At 44.8% G+C, this 21755-nt stretch overlaps 2 protein-coding genes across 6 annotated transcripts; both read left to right on the top strand.

Moving 5' to 3' along the window:
- The first annotated feature begins 4944 nt into the window (after nt 1–4944).
- LOC105274599 (formin-2) lies at nt 4945–15876 on the top strand. Of its 2 annotated transcripts, none has more exons than XM_020030676.2 (11): nt 4945–5513; nt 7690–8327; nt 8627–9050; nt 9349–9549; nt 10989–11047; nt 11126–12443; nt 12582–12703; nt 12809–13093; nt 13209–13746; nt 14066–14319; nt 14396–15876. In XM_020030676.2, exons 2-11 carry the CDS (start codon nt 7923–7925, stop codon nt 14555–14557), a joined length of 3768 nt encoding a protein of 1255 aa, XP_019886235.2. In that variant the 5' UTR covers nt 4945–5513; nt 7690–7922; the 3' UTR covers nt 14558–15876. The 2 variants fall into 2 exon arrangements, with proteins under 2 accessions (XP_019886235.2, XP_011329209.2); XM_011330907.3 differs by lacking the exon at nt 4945–5513 and having other exon boundaries at nt 6765–8327; nt 14066–14197; nt 14249–14319.
- A 229-nt stretch (nt 15877–16105) lies between these two features.
- On the top strand, nt 16106–21753 carry LOC105288189 (polyphosphoinositide phosphatase). 4 transcript variants are annotated; one of them, XM_011354292.3, is made up of 14 exons: nt 16416–16499; nt 16584–16809; nt 17156–17320; nt 18073–18451; nt 18578–18824; nt 18897–19092; nt 19174–19372; nt 19484–20062; nt 20143–20255; nt 20333–20573; nt 20641–20856; nt 20947–21129; nt 21210–21378; nt 21448–21753. In XM_011354292.3, the coding sequence occupies exons 1-14, from the start codon at nt 16416–16418 to the stop codon at nt 21541–21543; spliced, it is 3093 nt and encodes a 1030-aa protein (XP_011352594.1). In that variant the 3' UTR covers nt 21544–21753. The 4 variants fall into 4 exon arrangements, with proteins under 4 accessions (XP_011328957.1, XP_011328875.1, XP_011352594.1 ...); XM_011330573.3 differs by lacking the exon at nt 17156–17320 and having other exon boundaries at nt 16116–16499; XM_026968707.1 differs by lacking the exon at nt 16416–16499 and having other exon boundaries at nt 16699–16809; nt 17184–17320.
- Nucleotides 21754–21755: the final 2 nt, after the last annotated feature.

Below are 21755 nucleotides of genomic sequence, written 5' to 3' on the forward strand. Positions count from 1 at the left end.
CTGGGTCTTCCGATCGGTCATCCGTCGCACCACTTTCCGCACCGCACGGTTTACGATGCAGGTTTACGACGTAGCCCACCGTTGTTACCCGCGGAGGATTATTACGCGAGGACTCGTCACGGGCTACCGTACGGTGAGTTGGACGGTGCCTCGGCACCGGTGACGGTCCGGCGCGTCGACAAGTCCGGACTCCTGGAGATCGCCGAGACCGATCCTGTGACCTGTCCGCGTCCCTGCGTGCTCACGGGCGCGGAGGACGTCGCCGCGCGCGCCGTGTCCCTGCGAGTCGATCGTTCGGGACTGCTAGAGGCGGTTCCCGAGGTTGTCGATCAGCCGGAAGAACACTGTAACAACGGCGGTGCCTCGAACGGCGAACGCGCTACCAGCGTAACGGCACAGACGGCAACGAGGACGTCCGACGAAGATACGGCTGCGCCGCCACGAGGGGCAACGTTGAAGGTGGACGTTAACGTGAATCCCCGCGTTTTCGAGGGCGGCTGCTTGCTGGAACGGCCGTCGTCCTTGGAGGGGCAGGCTTGCCCGGACGAAGTCGACGCGCGGGTCCGTTCCGCAGACGTCATGGTGCTAACCGGAAGTCCACGTACGCGATACGACGTTTCCAAAGCAGCGGAGAGGCTATCGCACTTGCCGTTCTCGCCCGGCCTTTCCCTGCGTCGTCTCAGAAGCGATCCGCCGAGAGTATCGCCACTGTCAGGTCGACGCGCGGACGCGGACTCGGCGCTACCGCGGAATCAAAAGTCCCCGGAGTTCGCCGCAAAGTACACCTCCGCCAACGTTATTCCTAGGAAACTTGCCAAGCCGCCGCACAGTCCGAAGTATTCGGGATGCTCCAAGGGCAAGCTCGATCCGGCGTCGACCGATTCAGGCGAGTCGGTGATCGACAAGATCAAAACGCCTCGTGAATCGCTGCTACTCGCGAAGGGAAGCGCGGAACAGGAGAACGATCTGCCGGGAGAGGAACGTGCCGAGGCGGAAGGATGCGAACACACGACCGTTGAGAGCCTCGAAGAGGATAAAGTGTCGTTCAAAGGGTCCAACAAGCTTCTCGACAACGATAATGTCCAGACGCTCAGAGTGATCATTCTGTCGGAACAGTTGTGAAAGTGCAATGATTCGCGCGCGATGATACATCAGTATGTGCGCGTGCCGGTGAACGATACGGTCTCCCGAGGAATTACCAAGCGTCGACAAGGAGGGCGATGTATCCTGCGCGTGACATCGCCCTTCCTCGTATTTCTCGACTTAGTTTATCCACCTCTGCCGATATTTCGCTCATTAGGCGATCAAGAAGGAAGAACTTTTTAAGAAATTTATCATTTGAAATATTATATTTTATTTTATTTTGCGTATCTTTTCCTCTCAAAAACTTTCGTCACAAGAATCTCGTAATGCCCAGATCTGTCTAATGTTAAGCCGTTCAAAACTGATTGAATGTTATTATTGGCGCTTTGAATTCGGTTATTACGTGGATACTTAACGATGCTGTCGATCTTATAATAAGATAATTAACTGCCATCCCGGATTCAACGCGTCGATCACTGTTGCGTGATTCGTCAACCTTGATGCGGCCCACGACAAAAATTCCCCAATGCATTTATTGTACAATTTATCTTGTTGAATTTTATCGCGTCGCTCGTTACTTTTTATTGCGTTTATCTCTATCTCCCGCATAATTGCGAGTCTTCTCCCCATCGGGCGTATTCACAGGGGACGCGCGTACTCCTCGTGGGACTGTGTCCACGAGCACTTGCCAGGAACACGGCGTTTATTAGGACACTTTAATTTCCGGCCACTTCACGCAGGAAAGAACACCGTGCGTACAAACGAGAAGATACTTCAGGAACGATGGGGAAAGGTCGGTGAAGTCTCGCGAGTCGGTGACGCGCAGAAGCTGTCTGATCACGTTTGATCACGGTGGCCACTCAATACGGCGCTCGATGCATTTTATACTTTTATACACGACTGTGTGGACGACGCCGTCTCTTCGAATGACAAAAGCGATCGCGGATTCCTGTAACCGCGTAATCGGAGATATTATATATATAAATATTGTATAATGATCGTGGGGTGAGATTGTAACGCCATCGGTCTTGTAAGTACCATAGTCGTAGCGTTTCTAAGTAAGAGATGTATTCTTGCGCGCGGAGAACGAGTTTGATCGAGAGGACGACTGTTGTAAGGGCTGAAATCAGCGGGACGAATGATTTCCACGTAGTCCACCTTGTGACGGAGCTCTCGAGCGACGCGAGTGCTCGAAAAGCGGATTTTCAAGAGACATCCAAGTCTCTTGGGTGTCTCTTGAAGACCTCTGGACTGTCGCGTCGCTCGAGTAAGATGACGTCGAGCGTTTGTCACACAACTGTAAATATCCGAGTAGGTTCCCTAAAGTACTTAACGACGCGACAAGCTCGTGGATGGATGCGCCGGTTCTGTAATAATCGTATTCCCCGCTCGATTAAGTCACGAGGGACGCGACGAGCGCAGGAGGGAGCCTGCATTTCCGTAAACGAAAGCACTGCGACAACGAACTTCGCTGTTTCAACCCGCGATATTCCGGACTAACGTTAGATACGCCCTAAATGTGTATAATAGACACTTCTTATGTTCGTACGGATTCTACGCGTCACTCGGTTTTCGTAGTTTTATTCTCGCGGTGTGCGGAGATTATTATTACGTGGAGCGCCGTTTGTTGAATTTTACTATCCTCCTCCCTTTTTTGTCCCCCAGTTTTTTATTTTTGTATCAGCGATCGGCTGCCGGCCAGACACCGTTCTCTCGCGACAAGACGTAAAAATACGACACATAAACGCGGGAGTATAATGCGCTTTATCGGCTCTTTCACGTTGAGACAAAATGCACATATGTATGTCTATTTCTTTTTTTATCTTTCTGTCGCGGTTCTCCGGGAAAGTTGCCGACGTTATAAATCACAAAATGGCCGGTTTTACGCTGCGAGACGGAATGCGAAGTATTGCGTATTGCTTGATTTCATCAGTCGGCGTTTCCGCGTTCCCTCCGTTTCCTGCAAATTACTGCAAATCGTCCCGTCGTATTTTTACGTCTTCGCGCGAGCTGTAAAAAAGGCGGTGAGCCCCTGGCCGCGCGTTCGTTCGCGCATCGTTTGTGATCTCATTTGCTCGTAATGCAATCTCGGAGACATCGTGGTCGGACGATCGCATCTCGGCCGTTGCGATTGCGCTAACGCCGCGGCTCTGTATGGCCATTAGTCTCGTGTGTCACGACGTGTAGGCGCAATTAGGAACAAATATTTTAAACATAATTCCACCGAACACACACAATGTCGTGCTGCACGTACTACGCGATCGTAACGAGTCTTGTTGGACGTACAATCTCGTTCGCTGATTACTGCGCTAATGAAATACGATTGTATAATATTTATCGCAAGCGTGACGTCGCGGTCGAACTGCCCGCGCTCGGCGGTACGTTAATTCGCTTTTTATTTCTTCGCCTCCGATAGTCGATCTCTCCGACATAGATATCTTTTACGAGCGAGTTTCGTAGAGATATTTTGTTTTTTCCTTATTATTTTTTTATTTTTGCATTGAGTTCTGTTGATTATAGACTTAATCTTTATTCACCAATGTATCATTGAATCCTCTTCACTTCGGTTTATCTAACTTGGTCTCGTTACTGCGAAATGGTTCACCGATGATCGATGTGTAAAAAAAAGCCGAAAATCTCCTACTTCCATGTCTTTCATAGAGCGAAAGTTAAGAGCGTCAACGTTGGACGTTACTGCGTCTTGAAGCGACGATATTCAACATAAGCAGGGTTTGCTCGTTTCGGCAGAATTATTCAGAGGACACGAGTGTGTATCCTTGCGTAGCCACGGTTGCGGCCTCGATTCAAATGTCACGTAAATTTTAACGAGGAGAACAGAACACTGCCGGATACGGGAAAAGGAACGAAGAAAGCGTAGTCGACATATTTTTGCACAACGAAATCGTAGAGCGTACATGTACGTTAAAACACGCGTATGTAGGATTAACGGATCCAAGAACGCCAACAAGACCGTGTTCGATCGATTTTCGCTACCTTATGCGCGAAGAGAACGAGAATTACATTGAAGTTTTGTACATATAATGTATACATAGTCAACAGAGAAAGAGAGAAACAGAGCGTGTGCGAAAGTGAAAAAGAGAGAGCGTGAAAATTATGCGTGTGCGAGGAAATGTCGAGATGTGCGTGTAATGGGAAAGCAGAAGAAATGTTACGTTGTAAGGAAATAATTATGTAACGACGACGAGCAGCTAAGTTGTAGAGGTTTCTCGAGTAACGTCGCTCGCCGAAGTAGATGTAAATACGAGAATACACGTTTTTCTCAACTATTAATTAGGATCGCAGGACCCCCGAGCGGGAGAGACGATCGATTTATCCCGTCGAGGAAAGGGGGTCGTCCGCCACCCCATGAGTATATGTACGTAAACGGATGTCCGGGAGCGAACGAAGGAACCTCGAGCGGAAGCGAATGCCTACGAGTGCCGGATGCCGGCTAGGATGATACCGGATCCTCAGGAGGGTCTTTTAGCCGATTTGGAGGCTCACCTCATCCGAGATCCAAGATCGGCTGACTTTCTTGATGATCTGGTGCGCCCCGCGTTGCCGTGCGCGTTTCTGCGCGGCTGCTCGCAATATTAAATCGGTAGCGCGTGTGTTAAATCGCTCGCACGTGCGCGCCCGCGCGTGCACCCACGAGAAATTCGTATATTAATTATTATCCAACATAGTTACGATATTATGATGAATTATTATTTGTACAAATTTTATGTTGCAATATAAAATAAACGATGAAGCGACGATCTGGCATCTTTGCATTTTTCCCCCTCGTTTTCTTCCTTTTCCTCGCATCGTTCCATCTTCCTCGCGTGGAATCAAAATCTACGCTCGTCGAGAAAGTTTCGGCGAAAAAGAAAACTTGCTCTTGCTCGCGTCGATCCGAGGTATACGTTCAATCTCGATTCTCCATCATAATTTTTATGCTTTGTATGTTTTTATACTTTAGGGGTGTTTCGATATTTTCGCGAGTTTCGAACGCGAGTCGCCGCGGAACAATCGGGATTTATGAGTACCCGGGATCCCAGATTCCCGCGTGCGATTTATATCACGGCGGTAACAAACTATCGACGAGACTAGCCGTACCTACCTCGACCTCGACATCGAGACATCGACCTCCGAGGGCTCGAGGGCGCGAGCTTGCGCCGTCGACGCCGGCGGGGCTTCCTCCCACTGCCTCGGTGCTCGATAAAATGCACGGTGGCTTTCTGCCTTGTGCACGATATCCGCATGTTCTCCTCGGAAACCACCGAGGCGGTATTTTACAGTGACGGCGGTCGGTGAAAAATGCGCGGGCTGTTGCTACATCACCAGGTACAATCGATAAGGGGTGAGATGCAGGTTTTCAGTGGCACGCGCGAGTCGCACGGTGCAACGTGCGGTGTGCTGATGGTGCTGTCAAAACGTGTGAAAATCAGGTAAGAGGATAAAGCTCTCGATGCGTGACGCGTGTTCCTCCGCATCGCGCGGCAAATTACGCGGTACGCATTTCGCATAATGAAATAAACAATAGCGGCGCCGACGCGCGTAACGATCCTCCCGCGCCGAGCAACATCTCCGATTCTCTGCCGGTGATGTTAATCCGTTAAGATCGTTATGTAACGTTACGGGACTGTTGTTACATCGTAACGCGTTGAGGTTCTCCTTTCTCGGTTAAACCGCGAGCACCTGGTTCATTATGCATAATGATGGTAGACAAAGCTTGATTGTTGAGTAACGTGCTACTCAATTCTTGCATTATGTCAATGCCCTGCGTGATCAGATGTGAGACAAGATTGCCATCTTAAGAATTTAATTCAATATTCAGATATAATGAAAAGTCTTATTTTACTTCGATACACTACGTGAACGAAATAATAATCGCTCTACTAGATTCTAGAAAGCGAAAACGAGATTGATAATAGAGCCAGATTAAAAATGATAGAATGTCTAGAAAATTGATTGCGCGTGCAATTTGTAAATGACTAACTGTCGCGATGTGTTTGATTAATGATTTATTAAAGGTGCTCCGCTGTTTTGAATCGCTTTTGAAGTTTATTCGAACGAATATTTCTGTATTGTTCCATATACACCTGTAGTATCCTCTCGTCCTTGAAATATCCGCCGAAATTGATTTCCCGAGGCACAATAAGAAGCAACAACCTGTGCTATAACTTTGAGTGGTACCGCGTTCCCCAGTCGCGTGACCGATGTCACCACATGGCGCGACAAAGTGCTATTTCCAAGTTTGAGTTTCAAAGTTCGGTACTTGAGGGACATCATATATCGTACCACGTCTTCCGTGAGAAACTCGTACGGGTGTCGAATGTGTTGCTAACCGGATACGCGTTTCGAACGAGGAACGGAACACGCGATATTCAAGATTTCAAGATATACTATCAAGATCACGGACAGCCGAAGAAAAGACGCACAATGAACGCGATAACACGCCTGTCAATCGTGACAAACACTGTATGGAGTAAAACACTAGTGTTGTGCTAATTGCAATCTGAGTGCTAAATCGCATCCAGTCTCGGAACACATGTTTTCTACGAGAATCTTCTTTTTTTAAAGCAAAGCGTTGACGATTTGTCACGATACATTAGACCGGCGAACGAGGATCAGCGGAATTTTGTTTCTTTTTTTGCACTTGGAAAGTTGTGGTCTACAAATATTCCGGATTCAAGTACGCACCTCATCTATGCATCGTGTTTATTATGTATCGAGATATAACCACAAGCAACAACTGTACATTCTCGATTTGGTAAAAGTCCGATATTTTCGAATGCTGTAACGCCCATTTCCACATATGTACGCGTCTGATCTCGTAGGAGAGAGAACGTATTATATAATTTTGCTAATGGATTTTCACATTTCCTGCTCTCGATTATTTACGCCAAACGTCACGTTGCAACGGCATGCAATCGAATCTCGTTGCTTCTCGCTGCGAAAGCGAGATTGCGAGAATCGCGTTACAATTCGGATCGGTGAATGAAAATTTTCACTCTCATTTTTTCGTTTCTCGGTGGAAAAGTACGACGCGATCAACCCCGGGAGTTCGGGATAATAATAACTGCCAGTGACACTAACGTATACATATATATACGTGCCCCAGTAATAACAAATCGATGCCCTGTATATGGACACGTTCAGTCAGAGCGTTGAAGCGATAGCACGCTATATCGCTTGGTTACCGTGCAGATAGCAGGTTATTAATATTGCTGCTATCAATATCCAATTACGCAACGATAATCCAAGAGGCCTCTGGCCGTCAAGGTAATTCATGGTCGACCGGATTCGGCTGATACCCATTCACGTGCTTTCTCGTCTACGTTTATGTCCGCGTCATGTATACGTTTCGCATACGTATCGATCCTAGATCTGCATTCCGCACATTAACACTAGATCCGCGAATTGATCCCAGATTTGATTGATACCGACATCGAACGGAATGCACGACGAAGAACTAGACTGCCAAATTTTCAATCTCGTACAGCCAAAATCAAGCCTGAATCAAGCACACATAATTAACCAACTCCAAGTCAATCGCTTCCCTTTAAGCTAATCCTGATGAAGCTTGAGTTAAGTTTATGAGGAACAATATTGTATTCGCAGCGTAGACGGAAACGATCACGTGAAATCAGAACTGGCACCAGGTTAACGTTGACGCGAGTGCTCCCGGATGCACCAAGTTGCGAAGATGTAAAATCGCTGATCCGAGTCGAGTACGCCAAGCAACCGAGCTCGCAATCGGTGATCGGTCTCCCTTCGTGGCTGCTCTCGCAGCACGTCTGCACGACGACTTGGCCGAGATCGCGAGTGTCGCAGCACTCGATTATCGACCACGGATGCACGCCCGCCATGGTCAAGGCGCAGCCGCGGCCCAGGCGCGGCCGCCGCGATCAAAGCTGTCGGACTTCCTTCACGTTTGGGTCAACAACATCCGACTGTTCTACACCTGGAGCAACGTAGACAGCCTGGGCCAGCAATCATCTGCCACGATGGGCAATCTGCAGAGCGACGGCAAGAAGAAGCAGCGGAAGAAGGAAACCCCAGCATCACCGGCAACCACATCCACGAACGAGCTCGATACGCTCGAGGATCAGAGGAAGGATCAGAAACAGGACCAACCTGTCACCAAGGTTCACGATGGGCGCGACGACGTTCGCGAGCCGATCAAGATCAGCTTCGAGAAGATGCCGGGATACGCCAAGAGGCAGGCACCGCAACCACCAAAGATCCTGCTGGCTAAGGTACTGCGTTATCACGTTTTTCTTACTCAATTCTCGATCAGCTTCTTTCGGAAACATTCTGGAATACGTATTTCACGATTTAATCCCGTATATCGAAAGTTAATTTAATAAAATCAAAATAATCCATTCCGCACATTGTGTGATTGTTCAATACATTTCACGAGAACTATAAAGTAGAGAAGAAGAGGTTGTCAATCGAATTGTAGGGGAAATATTACGCGTCACGTCTATCTCCGGCGTCACGGAAATACATATCGCGTGAATCTCACAGTCGAGGTATAAAACTGCTTCGTAATTAGGACACGCAGAAGAGTGTAGAGCCTGAATGTCGCAAGGAGCCGGCAACAACAGTGAAGCCATGTGTAACCACGACGGAGACTTTCCGTCCGAGCACCGCGACGCCGACGACGACACCAGCGCAGACCCCTACGACGCCACAGACCCTGCCGCCGTTGTTGGTGACCGACTCATGGCGTTTGGCCAACAAGGGTCTGGTCGTCACGGAAATGCCGACACCGCCCAGCCAGGAGTCCTCCAGCGACAGTGTCTTCACGGATCCCGGCGAACTCACCACGAGCCCGGTCGTGACGACCGTGAAAGCGGAAGTGATGGCACAGTCGACACCGAAACCGGAGACGATCGGCAACAAGCAGGAGAAACCGTCTCCCTTCACGGTCTCGAGACACAAAAAGATCCATCTCTCGGTGATGAGTCCCCGAATAAGTGAGGAATATTTCAAGTTTCTACTACTATGAATACATTATCGCTTTTTCTACGCAATTTTGTAAATAATTAAACTCATCGTTAGCGAATTGAAAAGATCACGATGAGCAATGTAAAATTTGTACAGTATTCCGTGCATACGTAGTGCGAACCGGTTAATACAGACTTACGTCTGTATTAAAGATACAATTTGTATCTTTAATACGGACAGTATTGCGTAGAAAGAGCGCAGTGTGCGTAGTTGAGCTTAACACATTATTAACATTGAACGTTGTAGATAAACCTATCTCACTTTTAGGCGCAACGTTGAACGAGAAGAGACAGAAGCCGGAGACGAACAATCTACGGAGACGACACAGTGTCTACGAGTCTCCAGTGAACGAAGGTACGGTGTTGAGAAGAGTGGCTAGTCTGACCCTGGATCGGAATAGTGCCAAGAAAAGACGAAACTCCAAGAGCATCGTTCCGCAGAAAACGGATCGTCACAGACAATTCGAAGGTGAGAGAGCCAGAGCCGATTGCGACGAAGGCCGTCGATGCAATCTCGCATTCAGTTTCATCGATTATTTCAAGAAAACTGCTCGAGATAGGCTCCTCGAGCAAGGACGATCCATGAAATTTATATCGGTGTAGCTTTGCTCCTCGTAAAATTGGGACGGAGAGGGTTCGCGCGCGAGATGGGACATCTACGGCTGCGTGTAGGTCAGCGCACGACCTAGAATCTATCGTGATTGCTCAAGTTTAACGCGCACCTTATCTCGTGACGGAAGAAAAGGTGTGCGATAACGTTACGCAGGATAAACACGGCCGGTTACTTTTATTCACGGTGACGTAATTCTCCACGAGACACTCGCACCGTCACTCCATCGCGAAAAATATCGCGGATCGCACCGCGAGATCGGATAGATAGCTATCGCCCGGCCAATAAAGATAATCGATCAGTGCTCTTTCATCGGCGGCATCTCGACTGAACGTTTTTAAACGGTCACCAAATAATCCGCGCCGTTCGCGGCCGAAGTTAAAAGCGAATGAAACGAGTGGAACGCTCTCGTTTACTGATAAGTTTTATCGATGGGGCGTTCGCGGGATTTGTGGCCCAGATTGTCAGCGCGCGCTCTCTCTCTCTTTCTTCTACTTTGCCCGTAAGCAAGATGCGACAGTTTCTTGCAGAGCACCGCGGCAAAATACGGCTGCGGGACAACCGCGAGAACGTTCCGCGAGTGTCTGACGGTGGATGGACGCGAAATCGAAGAGCGATCGGGCGAAGAAGACGAGTATGCGTTCGTACGTTGTGTGTGCTGCGTGCGTTCACGTCGTTACGTGTGAGACCAGATATCGAATTGACACGGCAGAATTGTAATCGATGAGGAGGAGGGCGAACGACACAAAACGACCATTCATCGATGGCCTTCTACGAGGAGTAGGTTCGCTTTTTATCGCTCGTAACGTATCGTGGTATTATGATTTGCAGAAACGTCCGCAGTTGATTATATGTTTCATATATTATTTACTTAATTTTGTGTATAAAATTTGCAAATTGAATTATGATAATTGAATAGTGGTGCAACGATGGAGAGGTAAGATAGTTCTAGAGAAATCGCTGATTTTATGCAATTAAACAAGATAAGAATTATGCGACGATAAAGAGAACCTTGCTGTCACAACACTCGTCATTAATTAAGATGAATTGTAAGTTCATGAAGATATAAGTGCTACTAATATGGGACTTGGCAAGAAATAGAACGACTCGTCTTGAAGTCAAGATAAAACGGTCGCAAAGAAACTTGCGATTAATATACTTTTGTCGAGATTCGTGTGGTATCCAGTATTTTATTTCAACACGTGACATCAAAGAAGATGTCTAGATAAAATTATTTGTTCAGTTTCATCGTGTTTCGATAATTGTCTAACAAGGTCGCGTGTCAATGGATTTTTCAGAACAAGAACTGCCTATCTCTCCGCTGCTGAAAGGTGTGAAGAGAAACGTCATATCCGTGGTAAGATCCTGATCCATCAATCTCCTGGTGTCCGTCGTGATTATTTAGAACGCATTGTTTTATCTTACTTCTAATCAGGTAGATCGGACAGACACCTGCGCGCTAGCAGATGGGCTTCTTCCAGCTGAAACTGAATCGGGCCAAACCTCCGTCGAGTACTCCATGCCCGAGGATATACATCATCGATACGAGGAAGAGGTGCAGAAGCTGAGAGATGAAATCAAACGGCTGCACGAGATATCTACGAATCGGCACATAAGCACCAAGGATCAGTCTACTCAAATTTCACCGAGAAGCTTATCGCCAGTTGACGGAAATGCCAGTGAAACGGACAGCGTGAATGTTAGTGATGCTAAAAGCTCGTCGATCAAAAGTGACGTCGCGGATCTCGAAGACGCTAAGATGACCCTCATGATTCCTTCCATCCATAAAACGTCATCCGAGAAGGCCGCGAGTCGATCGCGTCTGTCGCATCAGACAGATGAGTCCAACAAAGACTTGGCGCCATGTCCGACACCTCCGTTGCCACCGGAATCGGTCTCGAAGAGCAGATCTACGTCCATCTCAATGTCCACGACCTCGTTGCAATCTTTTATCCCACCGCCTCCGCCGCCACCTTCTCCGTTCGCGCAATTTGAAGTGTCGCGACCTGCCGAGAAGACGGTCTCGGCGTTGTCGACAGATTTGACGGATGTCTCTAGGATACCGTCACCGCCACTTCCGCCCGTGCTGACACAAACTTCCACCAGTACATTTCCATCCCCACCTCCTCCTCCACCGCCGCCACCACCCACCCCGATACCGAGCACAACAACGAGCACGATACCTTTGCCACCGCCACCTCCTATGCAAAGTATCATCAGCGGGATATTGCCGCCGCCTCCTCTGGAAAGTGCGATACCGCCACCACCACCGCCGCCGCCACCGCTGCCGCCTCCGTTTCCGTCCACGCCGTCCGTGTACAGCGTTGAAAGTGGTATACCAACACCGCCACTACCACCACCGATGCCCGCTCAAAGCATCACGGGTAAATCTTTAAAACGTATCATGAGCGCGATACCACCACCACCTCCGCCGCCTACACCGATGCTGAAGATGTGTGGGGTACCACCTCCTCCCCCGCTACCATCGCTTGCGACAGGTGCTGCAATGCCGCCACCACCTCCACCGCTACCTGGAGGATCGCAAGGTTCCATGGATGGTCCACCGCCTCCACCACCGCTACCAGGTATGCCGATGCAAGGTGGCATACCTCCTCCACCGCCTCCTCCCGTTGGGGGATCAGGTGCGGGTCCGCCACCACCGCCTATGGCACCTCCGCCACCTCCAGGTGCAATGGGACCCAGTCCTCTACCCGCTCCACCGGCCGGAGGGTGGAATCCGCCGAGCAGAGCCAGTAAGTATCACAACTTCAAGAGTGCAGTGTGCTCTCGATTACCTTTATCAGCCCGAATAATCGAGGGTACACCGTACAAACCTCTCGATGCGAGATTCTGATATTTGCACCGCGTAACACAGTTTCTTGCTTTCGTAGTTATGAGGAAGCAAGCTTTAAATCCCGACGTGCCGATGAAGCCGCTTTACTGGACCAGGATCTTAGTGCCGGTTACTGCGACCAGTCAGGTCTCCGCAGACACGACAGAGTCGCCAACTCAGGTAAAACTAACGCGCGAAGATTACAATAAAGAAATGTAATAATGATGTAACAGCGATTCCTTTCAAGGATGATTAGCATATTATTTATTACACTATTCTGTTTAGGTGCCTTTGTGGTTAGAGCTCATGGAGGAAGAGAACATAAATATGAAAGAGTTCGCCGATCTATTTTCACGGCAGGTGAGACAGAAAAATCCGGCCAAAAAAAGAGACGAGGCGCCCAAAAGCTCCAAGGTCCAACCGGCGAAGATATTGGACTCGAAACGCTCCAAGATGGTAGGAATACTCGAGAAGAGTCTGCACATTGACTTCAGCGAGATCGAAAACGCGGCCTACAATTTGGACACAAGCGTGATCAGTCTGGAGGCGTTGCAACAAATCTACGAAATCGTGAGTAAACAGTAGGCTCATTTTCTCTCTTCTTCCTCGGAGGAGAACGCACAGATCTATCGATTCCTCCATTAGAAATTCGTCCACTTACTTGACGTTCCTTTTTCTTTGGCAGAAACCGACGGAAAACGAGATCATGCAGATCGCAGTTCACGAATCAGAGAATCCGGACATTCCTCTTGATCAACCAGAATTATTTCTCAAGAGATTAGCCGGCATAAAGCACTTCTCCGAACGGATAGACTGTCTGATGCTGCAGTCGGAGTTCCAGGACGCAATCTCGTCGGTTTCGTATAAGCTGAACAACGTACGAACCACCTGCGATTTCTTGATCAAGTCCGAGTCTATGAAGAAAGTACTGGCCATTATACTGACCCTGGGCAATTACATGAACGGTGGCAACATGATGCGCGGTCAGGCCGATGGTTTCGGTCTGGAGATCCTCAATAAGTTGAAAGATGTCAAGTCCAACACGCCCGGTGTTACTTTGTTGCACTACGTCGTCAACGCGAAGTTGGCTCAGGAAAAGGAGCACAATTTTGAGGAGCCGTTACCGCTACCCGTGCCTGAACCGGCTGATGTGGAGGCCGCGTCTACGATCAAATTTGATGAGATCGCCAAGGAACTTGATAGATTAGACAAGGAGCTGCAGGGTGAGTGAGGTTTTATCCTGCTGATATTGTTGATATCGAGAATTTGAATAATAATTTCGCGAAACGCCGAGGTGTTACCTTATGCGCTCAAAAAATTCGATAGAGATCGATAAAGACTGATATGATTGTATCATGCGTTCGGCTTACAAATATCAGATTTCTTATCTGATATGCACGAGACATTCGCGACCTTTTCTTCTTTCACTTTTTATAAAAATGATATACATTATACGTAACTGATAAGCAAGTTTACCACTTATATAGTTTATATAAATGGGAAGAGATTATTAATTTCTGTAGATGAAATTAATTGTTTCAGCATGCGCACAAAAGTGTAATACGATCGTGGAAGCGGATCCGGATACGTCTAAAATATTCAAGAAGAAAGTGAACTCGTTTGTGACGAGGGCGAGCATCGAATTGGCGAACGAGAAGGAAGAGTTATTAGAAGGTAAAAACAAGTTCAAGGCAGTGATGCGATTTTATCAATTTATCCCTAAAGGTGCCACTCTGGATACCGCGGAGCCTTACGATTTCTTCAACCTATGGCTTGCTTTCTGCCAGGATTTTAAGGTATTTATCTACACAATGAGTTTATACCGCGTCCAGATGCGAGTGAACAAATGACGATACGGATCGCATTTTGCAGGACATCTGGAAAAAGGAGCAACAACGGATACGAAAGGAACGAATGGAGGAAGTTCGTAAGAAACTCGAGAACAAGTCCGATGTCGTGAGAGTGAAATTAAATCCACACGGACTGAAAGCGCGATTACAAAAATTAACGAGTAAAAAACAGGTTCAGAGATAGTCCTGTCAAAAGATGCACAAATTGGTGGCTATAGCGAGCGTGGACTCGCTGACAATTTACATTTGCGACCGTATTCGCAAAATTATGAATTTCATCGATGGTCTCTTTGCGTTTAATGCTATGGCGCTCAAAGGGAGTTTAATTGTATATTAATTGTATATTAATTCATATCGTTCCGAAAATGATAATGACACCGCATGAATTTTGTATATTTTTTTAAAACGAGAACGACTTCTTTGCGCAAACAATTAGTTTGCAGCTATAGCTTCGAGAAATCTATATGTCTGCTCTTCTTACGAACATTTCTTGCAGATACGTGATACGAAGTCACGTAACACGGAAAGTCCGAAACAAACGTTGAATTGCTCAAAAGTAACGATATGATTTTGTCGTTTAAGTTACGATCATTCGTTACACGGAAATATCTGAAATTCGCACAAGGAAATACGTTTGGGTTTGTTTCCAGCGTGACATTGTGCAGATCGTCAATCGCGAATTGTCCTTGGACAATAGATAAGATTTAATCCATGATACAATGACTGAAACGTAAATGGTGCACTAAAATGTAATGTACACTTGGACACCTTTGGAAGTTATTAACATCGAATATGTTACAATAGTATTGATAGTCTGCAGGCAGTTCTACTCATCACGTATGAAGTATGAACATGTACCGATCTTCACATTGTTCTCAGAGATATTAAGTGCATGTTATCAAAGATTGGAAACTTGTTCAATATAGAAGAAGGCCAGATCAAGTATATCCGTTTTGGATCGCTTACACACTTTGAGTCACATTTAAATACAAGAAAGCTCTGAAAAGAAATTATAAAGAAATAAAGAAAGAATAAAAAAATTAAGAAAATTGTAGCAAGTTTGAGAAAAGGCGACTAAAAAGGATATACTTAGAAAAATTACAAACGTCCATGGTGACGAGGAAGTTTGTGCCTCTTTACACCATACATTTATTAGATGATTTTCCGTTTTTCTAAATCGAACATTTCGAAAGGAGAGCACTAATCGTGATAATTATCAAGAAGTAATTATTTATTTATTTATTTATTTATTATTTAATTTATATACTAGTATCATGGATTCATAATAATGTAAATAGAACGTTAATTGTACTAGATATTGAAGTTTAATAAAGATTCTTTATATTTAATTTCTATTACATATATAAAACCGTTTTTATTATAGACCTTACAATTATACTATTTTAAAACAGGAACTTTTTAATTTGCGTTATTGAATATTATGGAAGACTATTGAATACTACGCTACTGTATTAATTAAAAATAAAATTGTTACTGACCTAATGTTGTCTGAATGTATTATCTCATTTTTCAATCAAAAGACAATGGAGACTCGTAGCGGAGTTTTACTAAAAAATGGGAATTTAACCGTGAAAATACAAGACGCCTATAGAATGGCAATTCGTCTTGCATTTGTACTTTTTAGTTCCTAAAATATCCGCTATGAACCTCTACTGTCTTCGGTCAAAACTTGAGGTAGATAGTTTTATTTTCGAGTAGTACTACTTACAGAATAAATAAAGTTCTCGTTAATGCAAATTGATTTGAACAAAGTTTTCATTTGTACGTTTGTAGAATGACAGATCAATAAATTTGTATTTGTGACTTGTATTATTCAAATAATAAATTAGACAGATTTTCACTTCTAGTGATGCGACTCAACAATAGATCAACATCTTATTTATTTTCGAGCGGTAGAGGGGGAAACTCATCTTTTCCATATGGCGGCGGACAGCTGATGGAACATGCACTTGACGCACTTGACAGTTAACTCATGAAAGTTACTTGTGTCTCTCGTGATAAAATAGTAAGAAATAGTCAGCATGGAGGAGCAAGGCAAATCGACCGTAGTATTTCATCCGATCATTTCCTCCATACAAAAGATTGCCCTGTACGAGACGAAATCTGTAAGTTAAATTATACTCACTCTTGTTTATGTTTTTCATTTTCTTGATACATCTATTATAGATATTTATATGTTCTCTGTACAGCGGTTTTATCTAATGGGCTCGAACAATACACTGACGCGTTTCCGAGTGCTGAAGATTGACAGAATGGAGCCGAGAGAACTGATTGTGGTGGACGACAAGAGAGAGTACACTCAGGACGAGATTAAAGGTCTGGTCAGCATGATAGACATGGGTAATCGAACGCGAGTTGGACAACGCAGCAATGCGGGTGGTGTCGCACGCGTTGTGTCTGCCTTTGGAATTGTTGGTAAGATCAAGCGCATCCTCATCTAACCATCTGTTCATAGATAGATAATTATCAATTGCATGTTCAAGCTTCCGTACTAGATACATATATCAAATGATTATCTTTAATGTACATGCATGTCGTTATTCCATGTTAATGATAACAGTGTTGAAGCTTAGGCTCCTCCGTCTCTCTCTCATGCTACCTTATTCATGGTACGACTTGTAACAACTATCTTACACTCATTACTACTAATATCGTTCAATATTACATCGTACGCACTAAAAGCATCTTATCGGAATTATTATCAATTGTGTTATACACGAGACTTAGCTTAACATTACTTAACATTTGCTTGCTAATAAAGGCAAGAATAATAATGAGCCTGCACCCAGTTCGGGAATATCAGAGGAGCCTGAGCAACAAGAGTCACAAAAGCCACTGCACAAACCGACACAAACTAAATTCACCTGGAAGAACATGTGGCAGAGAGATACTTTCCCCAGGCTAATACCAGCTTTTGCCCTCCTTGGTAAGGAACTATGAGCTAATTGTCGGCAAAATCACCGAAGGTAGATATATCGTGATCGGAATAACTTTGTTACATAACGGGAAAATTAGTGATCGAAAGAATCCACAAGTCACTTATCTGTAGAAATCGTTAAGCACGGTGGGATTTACGTTTTCAAGATTATTTTTCAGAAAAATATTATTTACGTTAGATGTAACGCGACACAAAGTTATCCGATTTGTAAGTGAATCGATTAGTAAGCACTAGATAATTAACAGAATTAATATTCACGATCGGATGTCATGATACGTCATGGTATGTACATAATCTTCTTAGTGCATGGTGTGATACACTTATGTGTATTTGTGACACTTGATACGCAATGTAATTAGGCTGAATGCATGGGTATTACACACCAGATAGTGCGGGCGCTATATGTTAGAAAAATGAGTAACGCTTACGAGAGTACAATATACAAGTAAGCTAATCGACTTTTATAAATACGATGCAAAAATACGAATATTCAATAAGTTAAAATGACCGGATGAGTTAAAACATTGCGACGATCTTCTGCTATAAACATTAATCGGTTTATTTTTCACTACTTCCATTCACCATACTTGTGCCGATAATTTTTTCGAAATTCATAATATTCTCTATTGAAACAATTTTTAAACTCATCCAAGAATTAATAGAAATAATAAATTAAGATGGAACGTACATTTTAGACGGAAAAGTACATTTTATTTAGAATAAAATATCTGTAACACCAGGTTTCGTGCGTTTTTTGGAAGGATATTATATAATTCTGGTTACGAAACGTCGCCGGGTTGCAGTTATCGGTCATCACACGATATATAAAATAGAAGATACCTCGATGATATACATACCAAACGATATCATACGAATTTTTCATCCCGACGAGCAGAGATACGTAAAGATGTTTCAAAGTATCGATCTCAGCAGTAACTTTTACTTCAGTTACTCGTATGACATGTCGCGCACTTTCCAAAGTAATATGGCACCACCGAGGCACATCAAATCCGATATACCTATCGATACGTCCGCTAGTCCGAAGGAATCCGAGGACTCGGAAGATTCTGAGGATTTTTTCAACATGTGGGCACTCAGGAAAGACTGGAGAGCCGAATGGTACGTTCCCAAGTTTCGGTGCTCACGTTTGTTGAGTTTATTTCTCAGTAGAATATAATATATAAAAAGATACATGTACGTGCTGTAGATGAGTGCTGAGTGTAATCAAACCGTGTATGTTTGTAGCGAAGGCGACAAGTATGTAGATTACGGTGTACGCAGCAATCCGCATCGCCGTTTCGTGTGGAACTCCCACCTTTTAAAACCTGTAGAAAGAGATCTGCACCCTGACTGGATACTGTACATAATACATGGATTTATTGGTCAATCGAACGTGAGCATTTTCGGCAGATCCATGTACGTTACCGTTATTGCTAGAAGAAGTAACAAGTACGCGGGGACACGATTTCTAAAACGTGGTGCAAATTTTGACGTAAGCGCACCTGCGTATAACGTACGCGTGTCTGAAATATTCCGCAATTAATGAATGCTTACATATACGTAGGGAGATGTCGCGAATGAAGTAGAAACGGAACAAATTGTTCATGACTCTGGCGTGAGCTCTTTGGGTAAAGGACGTTTCAGCTCTTTCGTGCAAATGCGTGGTTCAGTGCCCGCTCATTGGAGCCAGGACGTTAGCAAAATGGTCCCAAAGCCGACTATAACTTGCGATTTGTCCGATCCTTACGTAGAAACTGCAGGTATACGAAGATTGCAGTAGTTAATTTAGTCCTCGTGTGAGAGATTACTAAGTCCAGTAAGTGTGAGTAAAATCATTTTAGGAGCTCATTTTAATCAACTGTTAAGAAGATACGGTTCGCCGATAATAATATTAAATCTGGTGAAGAAACGAGAAAAGAAAAAGCACGAAAGTACATTAAGCGAGGAATTAAGCATGGCTGTGAAATATTTAAATCAATTTCTACCACCAGAGCATCACATTCAATATATAAGTTTCGATATGGCACGAATGAGCAAACGGCAAGTTTCTTCATCAACATAAAATTCGACAAAATACTATAATAATCCGACAATCTTTTCAGACATCATAAAGTAACATATGACGCTATTGTACATCTTTTTTTTTTATAGGAAAGAAGTGAACGTTATGGGTCGTCTAGCGAACATCGCTTATAACGCTGTGCTGAAGACTGGCATCTACCAGTCGCACAATTCCTACTACAGTCAGAGATATCTGTTCTCACCACAAAGTAATAATGCCAAGAAACTTCACAAGACGAATTCGGCCTCGACTCTGTCGTCTAATTTGAATGACAGAAGCTCCGTTAACTCTTCGACTAAGACAGATTGCAATGGATTAACATCCGGCTTCACATGTGATTTCGATTCAAACGCGGACGCCGGTAGAACGAACGAGAGTCAAATCGAGAGCAAAGTGAGGGAGTGTTTCACTAGGAGAGGAACCGTGCAAACTGGAATCATCAGGACGAACTGCGTCGACTGTTTGGATCGAACCAACACGGCACAGTTCGCGATAGGCAAGTGTGCCTTGGGATTCCAACTGTGCGCGTTGGGCGTACTGGAGTCGCCCAAACTCGAATTCGATTCCGACTGTGTGAGAATGCTGGAGGAACTGTACGAGGATCACGGGGATACGCTGGCTTTGCAGTACGGCGGCTCGCAGCTGGTGCATAGGATTAAAACGTACAGGTGAGCGAGCATTCCAATCGCATTGGAATATTTTAATCCAAACGAAACGGTGTCAATCATACGAGATTATTGTGATTTAGAAAAACTGCTCCGTGGACGAGCCAGGGTAACGACATCATGCAAACTTTGAGCAGATATTACAGCAATACATTCAGCGATCAAGAAAAGCAGCATACGATTAACTTGTTTTTGGGTAAATAAATGCGCACATAATTCTTGCAGAAAAAATTCTCAGTTATTATTCACATAAGTATTATTCACATATCTCAGGATTGTTCATTCCTGAGGAAGGCAAGCTACCGATATGGGAACTTTTGACCGACTATTATCTCCATCATCCACCCGCCAGCCACTATTCGCGCAAGAAGAAGCTTCTGACACAGTGGTGGGACACAAATGTGTCGAAGTGTCTTCCTTACGCGCTCGACGAGGTAACAAAGTCTTGTTCAGAAATGATACAGGTGCAAAGCTCGATGGAGGAAATGATCGACGTTTACTACGACTATCATAGGTAGCTGATAGTCAATATCTTGTTACACTCTATAGTTTTGCGGAAAATTTTACGCAAATGTTTGCAGGCCGTACGAGTTGTCCTTGCTGTCGGAGCTGTACGCGTACAAGATAAGTCACTCGGTTAGAGATTTCATGCCGCACTTCACCACGTGCTACAGCCCGTTCGCCGTTCGCGTGCGACCGGGCAGACGGCGGGAAGGTGCAGGCAGCAAAAACTTAAATATGAAAAATCCATCGATGACTGGCCAGAGCAGCACGAGCAGTACGACATCAAGTGCGAGGTGCGTACGAAACGGGTTATCAGATTATCTCGATTTCGTACCTCGGAGCTCTACGTACGTCTTTATAATGAATCAAATTAAATGTCGCAGCTCAAGCGAGGACTCGAGCTCGGATGAGGACGAGAGCCATCAACAAATGGACGATTCCCAGCTAATCACGTCTAAAGATAGCTCGGAGTTGATGTCGTTTGAATCATTATTCCCATCTATGAAGCAAGTGTACGGTACTCAACCGGAATATCCGAAACGGAACGACATTATTGTGTATAAAAGGTAACAATATCAATAGTTTCATAAAAAATAAAATTTCCTTTACTTTGGAAAATTATATGAAATAAACATTTCTTTTTTAGATTTGTTTTGATAGGACGTAATGCAACGTATCCTATGGATCACTCCAAATTGCGCTCAAAACTCATCCAACAAGCGTCTTTTCCCGAATCTGCAGCTTCTATTATTACATTACCCACTGTTAAGGACGCAAGCATAAGCATATACGAACAATACGTGAAGAGAGCCACGGTACGTATAGATACTCTATTATATATGATGCAAATCACTCGTGAAATTTTCTAATAAGTGTTTTTTTAGGCGGGTGGTTCAGTACCAAATCCTAATGATATGAATTTATACGAAACTTACGCCAGTCAACATAAATTGCTCATGGAACGTGTATGTTCCGGTTAGCATCAAAGTAATTCCACGTTTTATAAACTGAATTTCTATACACTCGGATATCGGAAACAAGAGATGATATTGATATATTAATTTAATAAATTATTACTAATATAACGTTAACTTGCGGTTTTTCCTGCCGTTTATGTTTTACACGTGAAGGATTATGGATGTAAATATCTATTTTATTAATTTATAAGAAATAAAGGATGAAGTAGCAAATC

This window comes from Ooceraea biroi, chromosome 3, assembly GCF_003672135.1.
Source record: "Ooceraea biroi isolate clonal line C1 chromosome 3, Obir_v5.4, whole genome shotgun sequence".
NCBI lineage: Eukaryota > Metazoa > Arthropoda > Insecta > Hymenoptera > Formicidae > Ooceraea > Ooceraea biroi.